The 18,022-nt window shown below is 37.4% G+C and overlaps 1 protein-coding gene across 1 annotated transcript in view; it reads right to left on the minus strand.

Annotated features, from left to right (window-relative positions):
• Positions 1-18,022, minus strand: part of LOC142214644 (Fc receptor-like protein 5) — a 31,262-nt gene that overhangs the window by 11,347 nt on the left and 1,893 nt on the right. Inside the window, exons 3-6 of the mRNA XM_075283583.1 lie at positions 17,227-17,247; positions 12,436-12,621; positions 8,804-9,073; positions 8,450-8,707 (exon numbers count right to left, since the gene is read on the minus strand). Coding sequence (XP_075139684.1) covers positions 8,450-8,707; positions 8,804-9,073; positions 12,436-12,621; positions 17,227-17,247 — 735 coding nt within the window. The remainder of the gene's footprint in view (positions 1-8,449; positions 8,708-8,803; positions 9,074-12,435; positions 12,622-17,226; positions 17,248-18,022) is intronic.

Consider the following 18,022-nt stretch of genomic DNA (forward strand, 5'->3'; position numbering starts at 1 on the left):
TTCTATCCTGTATTCTATCCTGTATTATATCTCATATTATATCCTGTATTATATTATGTATTATATTCTATCCTGTATTATATTGTGTATTATATTCTGTATTCTATCCTGTATTATATCCTGTATTATATTCTGTATTCTATCCTGTATTATATTCTATATTATATCCTATATTCTATCCTGTATTATATTCTGTATTCTATTCTATATTATATTCTATCCTGTATTATATCCTGTATTATATTCTGTATTCTATCCTGTATTATATTCTGTATTCTATCCTGTATTATATTCTATCCTGTATTCTATCCTGTATTATATTCTGTATTCTATCCTGTATTATATTCTATCCTGTATTATATTCTGTATTATATTCTATCCTGTATTATATCCTGTATTATATTCTATCCTGTATTATATTCTATATTATATTCTGTATTCTCTCCTGTATTATATTCTGTATTCTATCCTGTATTATATCCTGTATTATATTATATCCTGTATTCTATCCTGTATTATATTCTATACTATATCCTGTATTATATCCTGTGTTATATTTTGTATTACATCCAGTATGATATTATGTATTAAATCCTGTGTTATATTCTGTATTATATTCTATATTATATCCGGGATTATATCCTGTATTATACCCCATATTATATTCTGTATTATATTCTATATTATATCCTGCATTATATCTCATATTATATCCTGTATTATATCTTGTATTATATTCTATATTATATCTTGTATTATATCCTGTGTTGTATTTTGTATTACATCCTGTATTGTATCCTGTACTATATTCTATATTATATCCTGTATTATATTCTGTATTCTATCCTGTATTATAGTCTGTATTATATACTGTATTGTATTCTATCCTGTATTATATTCTGTATTATATCCTGTATTATATCTCATATTATATCCTGTATTATATCCTGTATTATATTCTATCCTGTATTATATCCTGTATTATATTCTGTATTCTATCCTGTATTACATTCTGTATTCTATCCTGTATTATATTCTGTATTATATCCTGTATTATATTTTATCCTGTATTCAATCCTGTATTATATTCTGTATTCTATCCTGTATTATATTCTGTATTATATTCTGTATTCTATTCTGTATTATATTATCTATTATATTCTATCCTGTATTATATCCTGTATTATATTTTGTATTCTATCCTGTATTCTATCCTGTATTATATCCTGTATTATATTCTATATTATATTCTGTATTCTATCCTGTATTACATTCTGTATTCTATCCTGTATTCTATCCTGTATTATATTCTATCCTGTATTGTACTATATCCTGTATTATATCCTGAATTATATCCATATTATATTCTGTATTATATCCTTTATTATATTCTATATTATATCCTGTATTATATCCTGTTTTATATGTCATATTATATCCTGTATTATATTCTATCCCGTATTATATTGTGTATTATATTTTGTATTCTATCCTGTATTCTATCCTTTATTACATTCTGTATTGTATCCTGTATTCAATCCTGTATTGTATCCTGTATTGTATCCTGTATTATATTCTGTATTATATTCTATCCTGTATTATATTGTGTATTATATTCTGTATTCTACCCTGTATTATATCCCGTATTATATTGTGTATTATATTTTGTATTCTATCCTGTATTCTATCCTTTATTACATTCTGTATTCTATCCTGTATTATATTCTATATTATATTCTGTATTCTCTCCTATATTATATTCTGTATTCTATCCTGTATTATATCCTGTATTATATTATATCCTGTATTCTATCCTGTGTTATATTCTATACTATATCCTGTATTATATCCTGTGTTATATTTTGTATTACATCCAGTATGATATTATGTATTAAATCCTGTGTTATATTCTGTATTATATTCTATATTATATCCGGGATTATATCCTGTATTATATCCCATATTATATTCTGTATTATATTCTATATTATATCCTGCATTATATCTCATATTATATCCTGTATTATATCTTGTATTATATTCTATATTATATCTTGTATTATATCCTGTGTTGTATTTTGTATTACATCCTGTATTGTATCCTGTACTATATTCTATATTTTATCCTGTATTATATTCTGTATTCTATCCTGTATTATTGTCTGTATTATATACTGTATTGTATTCTATCCTGTATTCTATCCTGTATTATATTCTGTATTATATCCTGTATTATATTCTGTATTCTATCCTGTATTCTATCCTGTATTATATTCTGTATTATATCCTGTATTCTATCCTGTATTATATTCTGTACTATATCCTGTATTCTATCCTGTATTCTATCCTGCATTATATTCTGTATTATATCCTGTATTATATCCCATATTATATTCTGTATTATATTCTATATTATATTCTGTATTATATCCTGTATTATATCTCATATTATATCCTGTATTATATCCTGTATTATATCCTGTATTATATTCTGTATTCTATCCTGTATTACATTCTGTATTCTATCCTGTATTATATTCTGTATTTTATCCTGTATTATATTCTGTATTATATTTTATCCTGTATTCTATCCTGTATTATATTCTGTATTCTATCCTGTATTATATTCTGTATTATATTTTATCCTGTATTATATCCTGTATTCTATCCTGTATTGTACTATATTCTGTATTATATCCTGTATTATATCCATATTATATTCTGTATTATATCCTGTATTATATTCTGTATTAAATCCTGTATTATATTCTGTATTATATCCTGTATTATATTCTGTATTCTATCCTGTTTTATATTCTGTATTATATTCTATCCTGTATTATATTGTGTATTATATTCTATCCTGTATTATATTGTGTATTATATTCTTTATTCTACCCTGTATTATATCCCGTATTATATTGTGTATTATATTTTGTATTCTATCCTGTATTCTATCCTTTATTACATTCTGTATTCTATCCTGTATTATATCCTGTATTATATTCTGTATTGTATCCTGTATTCTATCCTGTATTATATTCTGTATTATATTCTATCCTGTATTATGTTTTGTATTATATCCTGTATTCTATCCTGTATTACATTCTGTATTCTATCCTGTATTATATCCTCTATTAGATTCTGTATTCTATTCTGTATTATATTTATATTATATATTATATTCTATCCTGTATTATATTCTATCCTGTATTATATCCTGTATTATATTTTGTATTCTATCCTGTATTATATCCTGTATTATATTATATATTATATTCTGTATTCTATCCTGTATTACATTCTGTATTCTATCCTGTATTATATTCTATCCTGTATTCTATCCTGTATTGTACTATATCCTGTATTATATTCTGTATTATATCCTGAATTATATCCATATTATATTCTGTATTATATCCTGTATTATATTCTATATTATATCCTGTATTATATCCTGTATTATATGTCATATTATATCCTGTATTATATGCTATCCTGTATTATATTGTGTATTATATTCTGTATTATATCCTGTATTATATCCTGTATTATATTCTGTATTAAATCCTGTATTATATTCTGTATTCTATCCTGTATTATATTTTGTATTATATTCTATCCTGTATTATATTCTGTATTAAATCCTGTATTATATTCTGTATTCTATCCTGTATTATATTTTGTATTATATTCTATCCTGTATTATATTCTGTATTATATTCTATCCTGTATTATATTGTTTATTATATTCTGTATTCTACCCTGTATTATATCCCGTATTATATTGTGTATTATATTTTGTATTCTATCCTGTATTCTATCCTTTATTACATTCTGTATTCTATCCTGTATTCTATCCTGTATTGTATCCTGTATTGTATCCTGTATTATATTGTGTATTATATTCTATCCTGTATTATATTGTGTATTATATTCTGTATTCTACCCTGTATTATATCCCGTATTATATTGTGTATTATATTTTGTATTCTATCCTGTATTCTATCCTTTATTACATTCTGTATTCTATCCTGTATTATATCCTGTATTATATTCTGTATTGTATCCTGTATTCTATCCTGTATTATATTGTGTATTATATTATATCCTGTATTCTATCCTGTATTATGTTTTGTATTATATCCTGTATTCTATCCTGTATTACATTCTGTATTCTATCCTGTATTATATCCTCTATTAGATTCTGTATTCTATTCTGTATTATATTATATATTATATTCTATCCTGTATTATATTCTATCCTGTATTATATCCTGTATTATATTTTGTATTCTATCCTGTATTCTATCCTGTATTATATCCTGTATTATATTCTATATTATATTCTGTATTCTATTCTGTATTACATTCTGTATTCTATCCTGTATTCTATCCTGTATTATATTCTATCCTGTATTCTATCCTGTATTGTACTATATCCTGTATTATATTCTGTATTATATCCTGAATTATATCCATATTATATTCTGTATTATATCCTGTATTATATTCTATATTATATCCTGTAATATATCCTGTATTATATGTCATATTATATCCTGTATTATATTCTATCCTGTATTATATTGTGTATTATATTCTGTATTCTATCCTGTATTATATTCTGTATTATATCCTGTATTCTATTCTGTATTATATTCTATCCTGTATTATATTCTGTATTATATTCTATCCTGTATTATATTGTGTATTATATTCTATCCTGTATTATATTCTGTATTATATTCTGTATTCTACCCTGTATTATATCCCGTATTATATTGTGTATTCTATCCTGTATTCTATCCTTTATTACATTCTGTATTCTATCCTGTATTCTATCCTGTATTGTATTCTATCCTGTATTATATCCTGTACTAGCAGTACCCGCGACTTCTTCCACGGCAGCGTTGTGGCGTTGGGCGACCCACCGGCAGTGCGGTTCGGCGGCCTTCCCATTGTCCGGTGTGACTTCTCCCCACCACCGACCCTGTTTCCACTGACTACGGCCCCCTTTTCACCACCCACCAGTACCCGCGACCCCGTGCTCCCCCCTTTTCCACCCTGTTCTGCTACCCCGAACCCCCGCGCACAATGACCCTGCCTCCCTCTCCTCTTCCCCATACTCCGGCCCCCCTTTCCAGCAGTATTTCCCGACCTACCCCCACGACCTCCTATTAACCCCCACAACCCGGGATTCCCTTTCCACTTCCTTGAACCCTGGGCCCTGTGCCAGTACCCCTTCCTCCCCCCCCCATTTCTGCGACCCTCGGTGTAGCAGAGAAACCCCCCCACCCCGGACCACATTGACAGATTCCCCCCCCCCCCCCGCGACCACCGTTACATTAACCCCCCACCCGCCAGGGTGACTTACCACGTACATTGCAGCGGGGGATGGGTGGTGTGTGAGACACTGGCACGCATTGGCCCGGGGGCGGACAGTTGGCGGGTTTGGGCGGCAGATGTTGTTGGGGCCGGGAGCGCTGCTGAATGCCACGCTGGGCTGAGGCAGTGTGTGGGCGGCCGGCATGTCGGCGGCGTGCGGAAGCATGAGGGCAGCCAACATGGTGCGGAAAGGGTCCCTGCGCGATGGCCACGCGCACAATTCGGGTGAAACCTATGGGGCCGCTGTGTTGGCTCCCTATACCACCCACACAGCGGCCTGCGCCAATAGGAGTGGCGTTTAACTACCTGCGCTGACGTCATGCCCGGACCGACAGTGGAGCAGGAGGCAACTTTTGAGTGTCGTGGTGGCGTTTTGGGGTGAGTGTGACACTTTTAAAGTAGCCTATCAATCCTTCCTGGCCAATATGTAGGTGTGTATGTGAAATTTCTAAGAAATCCAATGTACCGTTCAGGTGTGATTGAGTAACAAACATCCAGAGACATACTTTCACATTTATATTAGTAGGATTTATAATATTAGTAGGATTCTATTCTGTATTATATTATATCCTGTATTCTATCCTGTATTCTATCCTGGATTATATTCTGTATTATATCCTGTATTACATCAGGTATTATATCCTGTACTATATCCCATATTATATCCTGTATTATATTCTGTATTATATCCCATATTATATCCTGTATTATATTCTGTATTATATTCTATATTATATCCTGTATTATATCCCATATTATATCTTGTATTATATTCTATCCTGTATTATATTCTGTATTATATTCTGTATTATATCCCATATTATATCTTGTATTATATTCTATCCTGTATTATATTCTGTATTATATTCTATATTATATCCTGGATTATATCCTGTATTACATTCTGTATTATATTCTGTATTCTATCCTGTATTATATTCTGTATTCTATCCTGTACTATATCCTGTATTATATCCTGTATTATATCCCATATTATATCCTGTATTATATTCTGTATTATACCCTGTATTATATTCTGTATTATATTATATCCTGTATTCTATCCTGTATTCTATCCTGTATTATATTCTATATTATATTCTGTATTATATTCTGTATTATATCCTGTATTACATCCTGTATTATATCCTATATTGCATCCTGTATTATATCCCGTATTATATCCTGTATTCTATCCTGTATTATATTCTATATTATATCCTGTATTATATTCTATATTATATTCTGTATTCTATCCTGTATTATATTATGTATTATATTATATCCTGTATTCTATCCTGTATTATAGTCTATATTATATTCTATATTATATCCTGTATTATATCCCATAATATATTCTGTATTATATCCTGTATTATATTCTATATTATATCCTGTATTATATCCCATAATATATTCTGTATTATATCCTGTATTATATTCTATATTATATTCTGTATTATATCCTATATTATATCTCATATTATATCCTGTATTATATTCTATCCTGTATTATATTCTGTATTTTATTCTATCCTGTTTTATATTCTGTATTATATTCTATCCTGTATTATATCCTGTATTATATTTTGTATTATATCCTGTATTATATTCTATATTGTATCCTGTATTCTATCCTGTATTATATTCTACCCTGTATTATATTGTGTATTACATTCTGTATTCTATCCTGTATTATATTCTATTCTGTATTATATTCTATATTATATTCTGTATTATATTCGGTATTATATTCTGTATTATATCCTGTATTATATCCACTGGAGCATTTTGATAGATTTAGCAGAATTTTCTCTTTTTATAAATCTTATACATTCATCCATCTTACAAGCGTACCAACCTGTTATACTGATATATGATGTGTCGCTCATCTTCATCACAGTGCCTGATGGAGTCCGCACCTCGCAGGTATAATACCCAGAATGCTCCAGCTGAGCGGACTGGACGGTGTATGTAGAAGATGATGTAGTTGAAGAGATATTCTGTCCAGTTCTGTAGAAGATGAACTGCAGCTCTGTGTCCTGTCTCAGAGGGTTACGTCTTGTGTCACACCTCAGAGTCATGCTATATCCTTCTGTTATGGTAGAGGGTGCTATTATCTTTGGACTTGTAAAGAGATCTGAAATATAATAATAATAATAATAATCCTATTATTGTGGATCCAGAACTTCTCTCTAGGAATGACCTCACCTTAGATGTGAAATGAAAGAAATTTTTTGAGAGAAGTCCTCAGTAGTTGATACCTTTTTTAATGGCTAACTTAAAAAGTTTTTTTATGACATATCGAGCTTTCGGGACTACTATAAAAGTCCCTTCATCAGGATGGTATAACACAATTTCTGAAGGTAGGCATATATATACACAGAGGAATGGGGTGTTAGATGCAAAATAGGTCGAAAACAGGACATGTAAATAAACAGTAAAACACATATATATCAGTTCACAGGAAAGTTCCCTGGGTTTATAGCTTCTTTGATCAGTGACCTCAGATCTCTTAGCTTAGATGGTCAGACTTAGAAAACCTTGGGACTTCTATTTATAGAGGACATTACCCTGTTCAGGTCATTGATATCACTGGGTGCCATGTAGGGCTCTATCTCTACAGCTGGGTGCGGGTGGATGGGGGATACAGTTGCAAGATGTAATGGGACCATTTTATAGTCAGTGGAGAATTTGGTGTTTGTGACATTATTCCAGAATTTTCTGAGCACAGAGATAGTGGTATACTGTAGAGTAAGTCCACTCGCAGTAATGTGTATAGAGGGCTGGGGAAATATCACAAAGGTAAGAATAAAGTTGGGTTTACATTGCAGAAAGCACCGAAAATCATCAGAGAGAAAAGTCCTGCACCGAGGGATTTGTGAGACTTCACTTATGGGTCTGTTCTGGTGTCTAAATGAGTCCAGGAATCTGAATATATTCTGGTGCCCAGTATGAGGTTTGAGGTTCCTCCCCTCTAAAATATCTTGTATCTTTCTACCTGCCTCCTGTGAAGGACTGGTGGTATAAGAACCCTGTAAGGAGAATATTTCTATGTTACCTTGGACAAATACAAATGTTTCTTCTGCCTGAAATAAATCTTCATTTGGAAATATTTTATCACATTGGTAAATCGCACTCATGGATTTCTTCACATTTGGCAGATGTAAGATGTGTCCTGATGACTGGATAATGGCGCCGTCCTTGTAAAATCTTGTATCCTTCTCCTCCTCATAGCCCGGAGAGCTGTGACATCTCATATCCGGGGAGTCGCCCTCCACAATATCCGGGGGAGTTTGCAGGATGACTTTATAATAGTCTGAAAATGAAGACATAGGAGATATTTCCATCATAGATCTCTGTACATATAGATTCCTCCTAGTCATACTTGACCATAGCTGAGGAAGATACTCACAATCTGTGTCGACATCGAGTCTGACAGGGTAACTGGTGGGACTGCTTGTACTCCGTTTTCTACATCTATAATCTCCCTGGTGATTACGATCTGCCTTCCAAATTGTGATAGATTTTCCATAATTCTTGAGTTCCGTCTTGTACTTGTACCATGTATAGTACTGGTTTTGTGATGTAGAAGATTTTAACTCACAAGATATAGTCATCGTCTCCCCAGGAAATATTTGTCTGTAGTTTGGACTGAAGGTCACGGAGGGTCTGTCCTTTACATCTTAAAGACAAAATATTTTTAAAAAATTATAAAATCAGCAGCGGATGTGTCCTCTTATCACCACAATATACCATGCACACTGGGCACATGCAGAACAGAAAGAACCGATTGTATCAGAATTCCAAGAAATGTCTTTTATCTACCGGGAGGAAGATGGACAGAAGACCGAAGATTAGATGGAGGAGGAGCTGTGTAGAGTAGACCAAAAGAGACATATATGCATCATGGTACAGGTGTAGGAGTTGGGGTGTCCCTTTAGGTACAGAATATTATGGGTGTGTGGTTTTGGAGAGATTCTCTATTCAGGGATGGCAGAAGGCCTGATATGGAGGCAGTGGTAGGACAGTAGTGGTGGATCTTGTAGAGCTCCAGAGAATTTACACTATAAGGGGCCGTTCACACGGCATTACACGGCGCTCATTATGTGCTTATTTTGGCACGGAGCGCCGCGTAACGCTAGCATATACGCCACGTTTGCGCCTGTAAAGTGTGCGGTGCAAACGCGGCGTATACGCTAGCGTTACGCGGTGCTCCGTGCCAAAATAAGCACATAATGAGCGCCGCGTAACACCGTGTGAATGGCCCCTAAGGTTATGGTGAACTACAAAAGCTCTAGCTTTTCTGGGCGGGAAATTTGACTCATTTGCTGCAATAGTGGAAAAAGACGACTCTGTCTATTGTTAAGACCCTTTATATGGCACAGTAGTGATAAATCTACTAATATTATAAATGGGAAAGTTTGTGTGTTTGGATGGTTTTGTGTTTGTTCCTCAATATCGCAAAAACGGCTGAACAGATTTGAATGAAATTCGGCACATAGATAGATTGTAACCTCGATTAAAACAGGCTACTTTTTACAACGGTAAATGACATGGCTTCACCACTGTTATGAATTTATGTTCACATACTATATTACACTGCTCTTGCAGCAGCTTATCTCAGCTTCTGATAAAGCCAAGGCTGTTATCTCTCTGTGTAAACACACAGCTAGCCCTCAGTACATTGTGTACAAGCATTTGCATATTATATGATCTGCTCCAGGCAGTGCTGACACACTGGATGGGAAAACCGCTTTAATCCAAATTGGCAGCTTGCCAATTTTAAACATGCCTAGAAAAAGAAAATCTAATTTGTCACAAACAACAAGAGCTATGAAGGTATCCAGAAGTCACAGAGTTCTCCTCAAGCGGAGCTGAGGGGGATCATTGATGCCAACAACACACTCATTATTTGGCGTCCCAGCGAGCTTCTGAGTCGCCAGAACAATCACAGGCACGGCATGAGGAACAAGTTCAGCAGCAGGCCAGCTTGAGAGCTGCGAAAATGCTGGCTGGCAAACCATCGGTAGCAGCAATTTTCTGAATACAGGGGGAACATCAATGCCAACAACCCACTGATGAAGTCGCAGGCAGAGGCTAGTCTGCTAATAAAGTGCTGATAGTCAGAGATTCATTCTGCTTGTGTGTTATATGATAGTAGGAAGATAGGAATTTAGATAATGGAGTTTAGATTTTAATTTTTCCCTACTTTTATGTGTAAACTGAATGGTGTGAGATGTCTGAACGACATTTCCTGGTCAGTGATATGCCGTCATCACCACTTGTCACGCTGAAAAGACCAGAATCCTGGAACCAGAGACCTTGGTTTATCACTCCGGCTGATCGGATACATGGCTAGGCTGAGATGTCAGCGCTGGTCAATGTTGTGAGTCCTGGGAGAAGAACAACAATGAACTGGAATGACAGTAAGAGGTGAGCGGCAGTGACATCTGTACGGATGGATCTTCTGATTGAGAGAATGTCCCGTAGTGACCTGTCCTGTACTACAAGGGTGATTATGGGTCTCATTCCAAACCTAAGGTGGCAAAAAGTGTGGACACGAACCAGTGGGGGGGGGGGGGCTTAATGTACAGCAGTCAGACCCCTTTAGTTTTAATTTCAGGTACACTAACAGCTTGGCATCTCACTGATTTTCTCATAGGACCAGTAGTACGGCCATTTCTCCAAAGTGACCTACAGATGGTACCATGGGCTTCAGGGGCCCCAGACATATTGATCACATCTGAGATATCATTGGTCGGCAATCACAAAGGATCTACCAACGGCCAATCCTGACGATTTGGGTGCCCAAGTGTGTGCTAGAACATTACATTGTATTACATGCCAAGTTGGGTGAGTGCGGGGATTTCTGCTTGTGGTGCTGATACTTGACACTGAATAACTCAAAACATTGTGAATATTTTGTTTTCATTTCCATTATTCACATGTAGATCTGTTGTGGGATTTTTGGAAATTCAAGACTTTTCCTTCTTGGTGTTGCAGTCACAACAATAAGGAATGTACATAGGAAGACAGACAGATAGGAGACTAGGAGATAGATAGATAGATAGATAGATAGATAGATAGATAGATAGATAGATAGATAGGAGATAGATACTGTATATAGATATGAGGTAGATAGATAGGGGATAGATAGATAGGAGATAGATGGATAGATAGATAGATAGATAGATAGGAGAGAGATAGATAGGAGGTATATATATAGAGAGAGAGAGATAGATAGATGATAGATAGGAGATAGATGGATGGATAGATAGATAGATAGATACCGTGTTTCCCCGAAAATAAGACATCCCCTGAAAGTAAGGCTTGGGGGAGGTTTTGTTAAATTGCCTAATATAAGGCACCCCCCAAAAAAATCATTGCAGCCGGCTGAACACTATGTGTGATGTTCCGTGTGCTCTGGAATGGTGGCTGCTGCCTCTTCTGTGATGCCACTGTTCCTGCTTCTGTGGGATGAGCTGGGAAAGCATCATATGCTGTGGGGAGTCCACTCTCCCAGCTCATCCCACAGCAGCTGGACCAGTGGTATTACAGCAGAGGCAGCAGCCGGCATTTCTGTGCACATGGAGCACAGCGTTCAGCCGGCTGCAATGCCCACTAAGTGAGGCTCTCCGGCGCATCCGCCGGAAGCCTCACTAAGCCCCACCAACCACTTCCTCTGCCGCGACCAACTGCGCTGCTACGAAGATGGGGAAGGTAAGTAGCATACCTCCCCTCACCCTCACTTCCTGCACTACCTACAACCGGCAGTCTAGCCGGCGCTCCGCTAAGGAAGCGCCAGAATGAGTGCCGATTGTCCCCCGTTCCAGCCGCTCCATAAGACATCCCCCGAAAATAAGACAGGTCATATATTTCAGAAGAGAATTTAATATAAGACACTGTCTTATTTTCAGGGAAACACGGTAGATGTATTATATAATCTCTTCTATTGAGGTTGGTTTTTACCTTCTTGTACATATAATGTGAGTGGATGACTGTAACCACCAGATCTGATCCAACATTCATAATTTCCTGTATCACCACTTCTTGTCCAGCTAATAGTAAATTCAGGATTTCCTTCTGATATCTTTGTATTATCTTTAAACCAATAGACTTTATAATCTTTACTGGTTTTCTTTGACCCGATGTCACATATTAAGGTCACAGACTCCCCTGTGTATAGATGGTTCCAGGGACTGCAGGTGACAGTGGGGCGGACTGAATCTCCTGCAAGAGACCATAAGCAGGAAGGTGGTCAGAGAACAGGACAAAATATCATAAGATGTTATTGTAATATCACAGCTAATAATCTGCAACTAAAGCATAGGAGAGGTTGTCACAGCCCCGCCCCCTGTTACTGACAACCAGCCTGTATATATCATGTCTGAAAGGTTGTCACAGCCCCGCCCCCTGTTACTGACAACCAGCCTGTATATATCATGTCTGAAAGGTTGTCACAGCCCCGCCCCCTGTTACTGACATCACTGATATAATGACATGTGATCAGACATGAGCTCCGCCCCCTTATACTACAGTAGAGCTATTCATCTATTACTACTGACAACCAGCCTGTATGTATCATGTCTGAGAGGTTGTCACAGCCCCGCCCCCTGTTACAACCTGCCTGTATATATCATGTCTGAGAGGTTGTCTACTTGCCTCAACTCCCCTAAGCAGTAGGGAAGCAAACCGAGGTCAAACCAGAGAGGCAAAACAGTACCAAATCACAATCCAAAAGAGTAGTCAATAAGACAAGAAGCAGAGGTCAGTAAATACAAAACAAGAGCAAGGACAAAGCAAGGTCAGAGACAATATCCAGCAAACATTTAAAGGGGTATTCCCACGTCGCATACTCACCAGTCTTCACTGCTGTAAAATCTTCTTTCTTCCTGGTTTCTTGCATCATTTGGTGGGCGGGGTTTCACATGCAACCTGCCATTTAGCTCCGCCCACCCATATTGGACTATGAAGTACAGGCAGCAGCAACTCCATTCTGTGTTACATACAGACACTGCCTGTCTCTGCCATAACGAACACAACTGAATTAGCTAGCCTGATAACTGGGAGAACAGAAGAAATGAAAGCAGCTCCTCTCCTCTATCTGATAGCAGGGAGCTAGGTCACATGTGGTGTAGACACAGGAATAGCTAGAAACACAGGCTCACTCCCAGCACTTAGCCCCTCCTCCCTCCCCCCTGAGAGCAGCTGTCACAGTCAGGGCTGTGGCCACAAAGAAGTGAATAAAGTAAGATAGTGGACGAACAAAGCAGTTCTGCTGAAGCAGTGTATTTAGGAAAAGTCTCACATCCACATTAACAAGCAGTATAGATAGGATCCTTGTGATGGGACAACCCCTTTAAGGAAGCCCAGAACCCGCCTCAGGCTTGATTGGCAGATAAGCTTTCAAACACAACGCAAACACCCCTTAGGGGCCATTCACATGGTGGAAAGTGGCTGAATTTGGTGTGGAATCCGTGACAGATTCAGCGCTGAAAAAAAAGCCTCCCATTGACTTCAATGGGTTCCTTTTTCTGCAAAGCAACCCATTGAAGTCAATGGGAGGCTTTTTTTAGCGCTGAATCTAACGCAGACCAAATTCACCGGTATTTTCCTCTGTGTGAATGCACCCTAACAATAACAACACAATGACAAGAGACCGGGAGCAGGTAATCCTAAACAGACAGGCCTCCTGCACTGTACAATGCGGCAAGAGAATGGTGCAGGAGTTCGAACGGGTGAGGACGTAACATGAGTATAATTTTTCTTTATAAGTGGTCATTCACATGGAGTAACGCCTCGCGTGTATCAGAGGCGTACATGCCGGCGTTACGGCAGGGCTGCCGAGCACTTCCCATTCACTTCAATGGGAGCGCTCGTAGCACCGCCGTTACGGCGGCATTATGAGTGCTCCCATTGAAGCGAATGGGAAGTGCTCGGCAGCCCTGCCGTAACGCCGGCATGTACGCCTCTGATACACGCGAGGCGTTACTCCATGTGAATGATCCCTTATGCTGTGTTTTTTTTCTCTTTCAGGTTACGATAATCCATTGGATTATGTTGGATTCCATCGATGATCATCATTTTTGTTTTATTTTTTTTAAATTCTTTAATAAAATGGTCAACGATTTGTCTATTTCAATAAAAACAAATTTCTTTCATGTCTGGAGTTTTTATAAATACTTTCTTACCTCTTAGTAATGGCGATTGATAGTCAGCATCCATTACTAAGGTGTGGCTTAGCATTAGTGGTGAATATTCTAGCATTAACCCTCCAATTATTACCCCGATACCTAATGCTGAGAATTGGTTATCATCCAACACCCGGCTGTTTAATAGAGACTGCTGAGGATTGGGGCAGTCGCAGGCTGGAATTATTGTGTGCACTGACCCTTAGGCTGGAAAAGGCTGAAAACAACAGGCTGGTATTATGGCTGAGAAGGGCCAAAACCATGTCCTTTCCACCCTTGTAATGTCAGGATACTGCTTGTTGTATCTGACTGGCTCAGAAATATTGGGGGGACCCTATGTTGCTTTATAATTAGAACAAAAATGACATAGGGTCCCCCCAATTTTTCATAACCAGCCAGATATAACAAGCAGCAGCAGCCTGACATTACAAGGGTGGTAAGAGCCATGGTTTTTGGCCCTTCCCAGCCTTATAATACCAGCCTGCGACCACCCCAATCCCCAGCAGTCTCTTTAGACAGCTGGGTATTGGACGATACCCAGCTCTTCCCGGCACCCCTGATGGTGTTGGGTACCGGGGTAATAATTGGAGGGTTAGTGCTAGAATATTCACCAGCTAACACTAAGCCACACCTTAGTAATGGATGCTGTCTATTAGACAGTCGCCATTACTAAGGGGGTAAGAAAGTATTTAAAAAAAAAATAAATCAAGAGACATGAGAGAATTTTTTTTTACTGAAATAAAAACTCCCTCAGACAACCCTCGTTGACCATTTTATTTAAAAAAAAAAAAAAGACGATCATTGATGGAGTCCAACGAATCCGATGTAATCCAAGCGATCCATCATAACCTGAAAGATTAAAAAAACCCTGTATGACGGAGAGATTGCCGCTGTTGTGAACGTAGGATAAGGCTATGGCTACACTACTACTTCCGTCATGCAACCAGTGTCACTTTGGGACTCTTTCACATTAGTGAATGGAGTCGCATTGGGTCCCTCAGATTGCAATGTGACTCCATTCACTAACATGAGTGAAAGAATCACAGGGCGACACATCTTTGGTTGTATGACGGAAGTTAGAGTGTAGCCATAGCCTAATGCTAGGTTCACAACAGCGGCAAGCTCTCCGTCATACAGGTCCACCATGGGACCAGAATGACGGAGAGGTGGGCTGTCAAAATGGCGGTTACACCCAGACAGTGGTAGACCTCATTAACATAATGAGGTCTGCCAGGTGTCAGCCATTTTCAAAGTAAAAGGCAGATACCCAAGTCCTCAGTGATTTCTGAAACTTGGGTATTGTTATGCTGGAGCCCTAGAAAAGGGCACCGGCATAACATGTGTGAGAGGTTGTCACAGCCCCGCCCCTGATACTGACATCACTGATATAATGACATGTGATCAGACATGAGCTCCGCCCCCTTATACTACAGTACAGCTATACATCTATTACTACTGACAACCCGCCTCCTTATAAATGACCCCCCAGAAGTTATCGCTACCACAGTCTTTACTAATAGTATCTAAATACCCCCCCCCCTTTATGTAGTAAGTAATAGTTCCCCACAACCTTATTAATAATAGTCACTGTTCATATATAAGTGCCCCCCTTTTTCTTTTCAGGGGAGTGGGCCGTTATCTGAAGTGGCTGCCTCTGTGTCCCAGAGACCCTCACTCATTGTCACCAAGTAACCTTGCACAGGGCATACTCCTTGCTGGCACTGGCAGGTAAAGTGGAGGAGCCAGCGCTGCCCTGCCAGTAACTCTACAATCTGCCGCCTGAGGCAAGATACTCATCTCACCTCATGGCAGATGAAGCCCCGATCAGGGTTTATTGTCCTCCTTGTCCATCGTATCACTGACCCCGCTGGTATTATTAACCTTGTCCAGTCTGCTGTCTGTCCAGAGTTGGGGAACTTTCCTACACCCCATTTCCTGATTTACGCCAAATCCATAGTAACATGGGGGTCCCCACTATCTCCATTATACAAATCACCAAATACATCATGTCCACATATATCTATCACTATACAGACCAGATAGTTTGTAGATATTGGTGTAGATGGTGCTTCGTATCCTATCGAGGTGTCCATAACAAGACTAAAATTAGAGATGAGCGAACGCTGCTCGGATCAGCCGATCCGAACAGCATGCTCCCATAGAAATGAATGGAAGCACCTGTGATGCCGGCCGGCCACCGGCAAAGTCAGTGTAACAGGTGCTTCCATTCATTTCTATGGGAGCGTGCTGTTTGGATCGGCTGATCCGAACAGTGTTCACTCATCTCTAAAGACGGTACATTACAGAGATTATAGAGGATGATGTCATCAGAAGGTCTCAGTAGTGCAGACTAGTCACAGCAGTCATTGTATGACACCTTTATAATACACCTCTAGGATATGCCCCAAGTGTCACATAGGTGGGGATACAATGGTGGAGTCTCTGACCACAACAGAAGCCACTATCACAGAGGATAAGAAGTGGGGTGACCTGGTCACATGTATGTGCGGCTTCTATTATATATTCAGTGCAGATTAATTTCTTATCATATCTTTATAGCAGTTACTATTTCCTCATTCAGTCCAGTATATAATATGTACATGTTCTATTACTACATCTGAATACTTATTGGTGAATTATTTACCTGAATTTCCCGTTATCAGACCTGAAATAAAACCAGAAATAGAAATTACTAATAAGTAGGGAAATTACACCACAGTCCCATCTATAATAGTGAGATACCAGTATACTGGAATACATGTATAGGGAATAGTGAGGCCTAGTCTTACTATATAGGACAGGATATATATGGAGCCGCCCAGACCAGCAGAGAGATCCTCATGGGCAGATCAGACATTACTGATAGATATGTGGTAGGATGAGACATTACTGATAGATATGGGTAGAATTAGACATTACTGATAGATATGTGGTAGGATTAGACATTACTGATAGATATGTGGTAGGATCAGACATTACTGATAGATATGTGGTAGGATTAGACATTACTGATAGATATGTGGTAGGATTAGACATTACTGATAGATATGTGGTAGGATCAGACATTACTGATAGATATGGGTAGAATTAGACATTACTGATAGATATGTGGTAGGATTAGACATTACTGATAGATATGTGGTAGGATCAGACATTACTGATAGATATGTGGTATGATTAGACATTACTGATAGATATGTGGTAGGATCAGACATTACTGATAGATATGTGGTAGGATCAGACATTACTGATAGATATGTGGTAGGATTAGACATTACTGATAGATATGTGGTAGGATTACACATTACTGATAGATATGTGGTAGGATTAGACATTACTGATAGATATGTGGTAGGATCAGACATTACTGATAGATATGTGGTAGGATCAGACATTACTGATAGATACTGTATGTGGTAGGATCAGACATTACTGATAGA

Source organism: Leptodactylus fuscus, chromosome 7, assembly GCF_031893055.1.
Source record: "Leptodactylus fuscus isolate aLepFus1 chromosome 7, aLepFus1.hap2, whole genome shotgun sequence".
NCBI classification, from domain to species: domain Eukaryota; kingdom Metazoa; phylum Chordata; class Amphibia; order Anura; family Leptodactylidae; genus Leptodactylus; species Leptodactylus fuscus.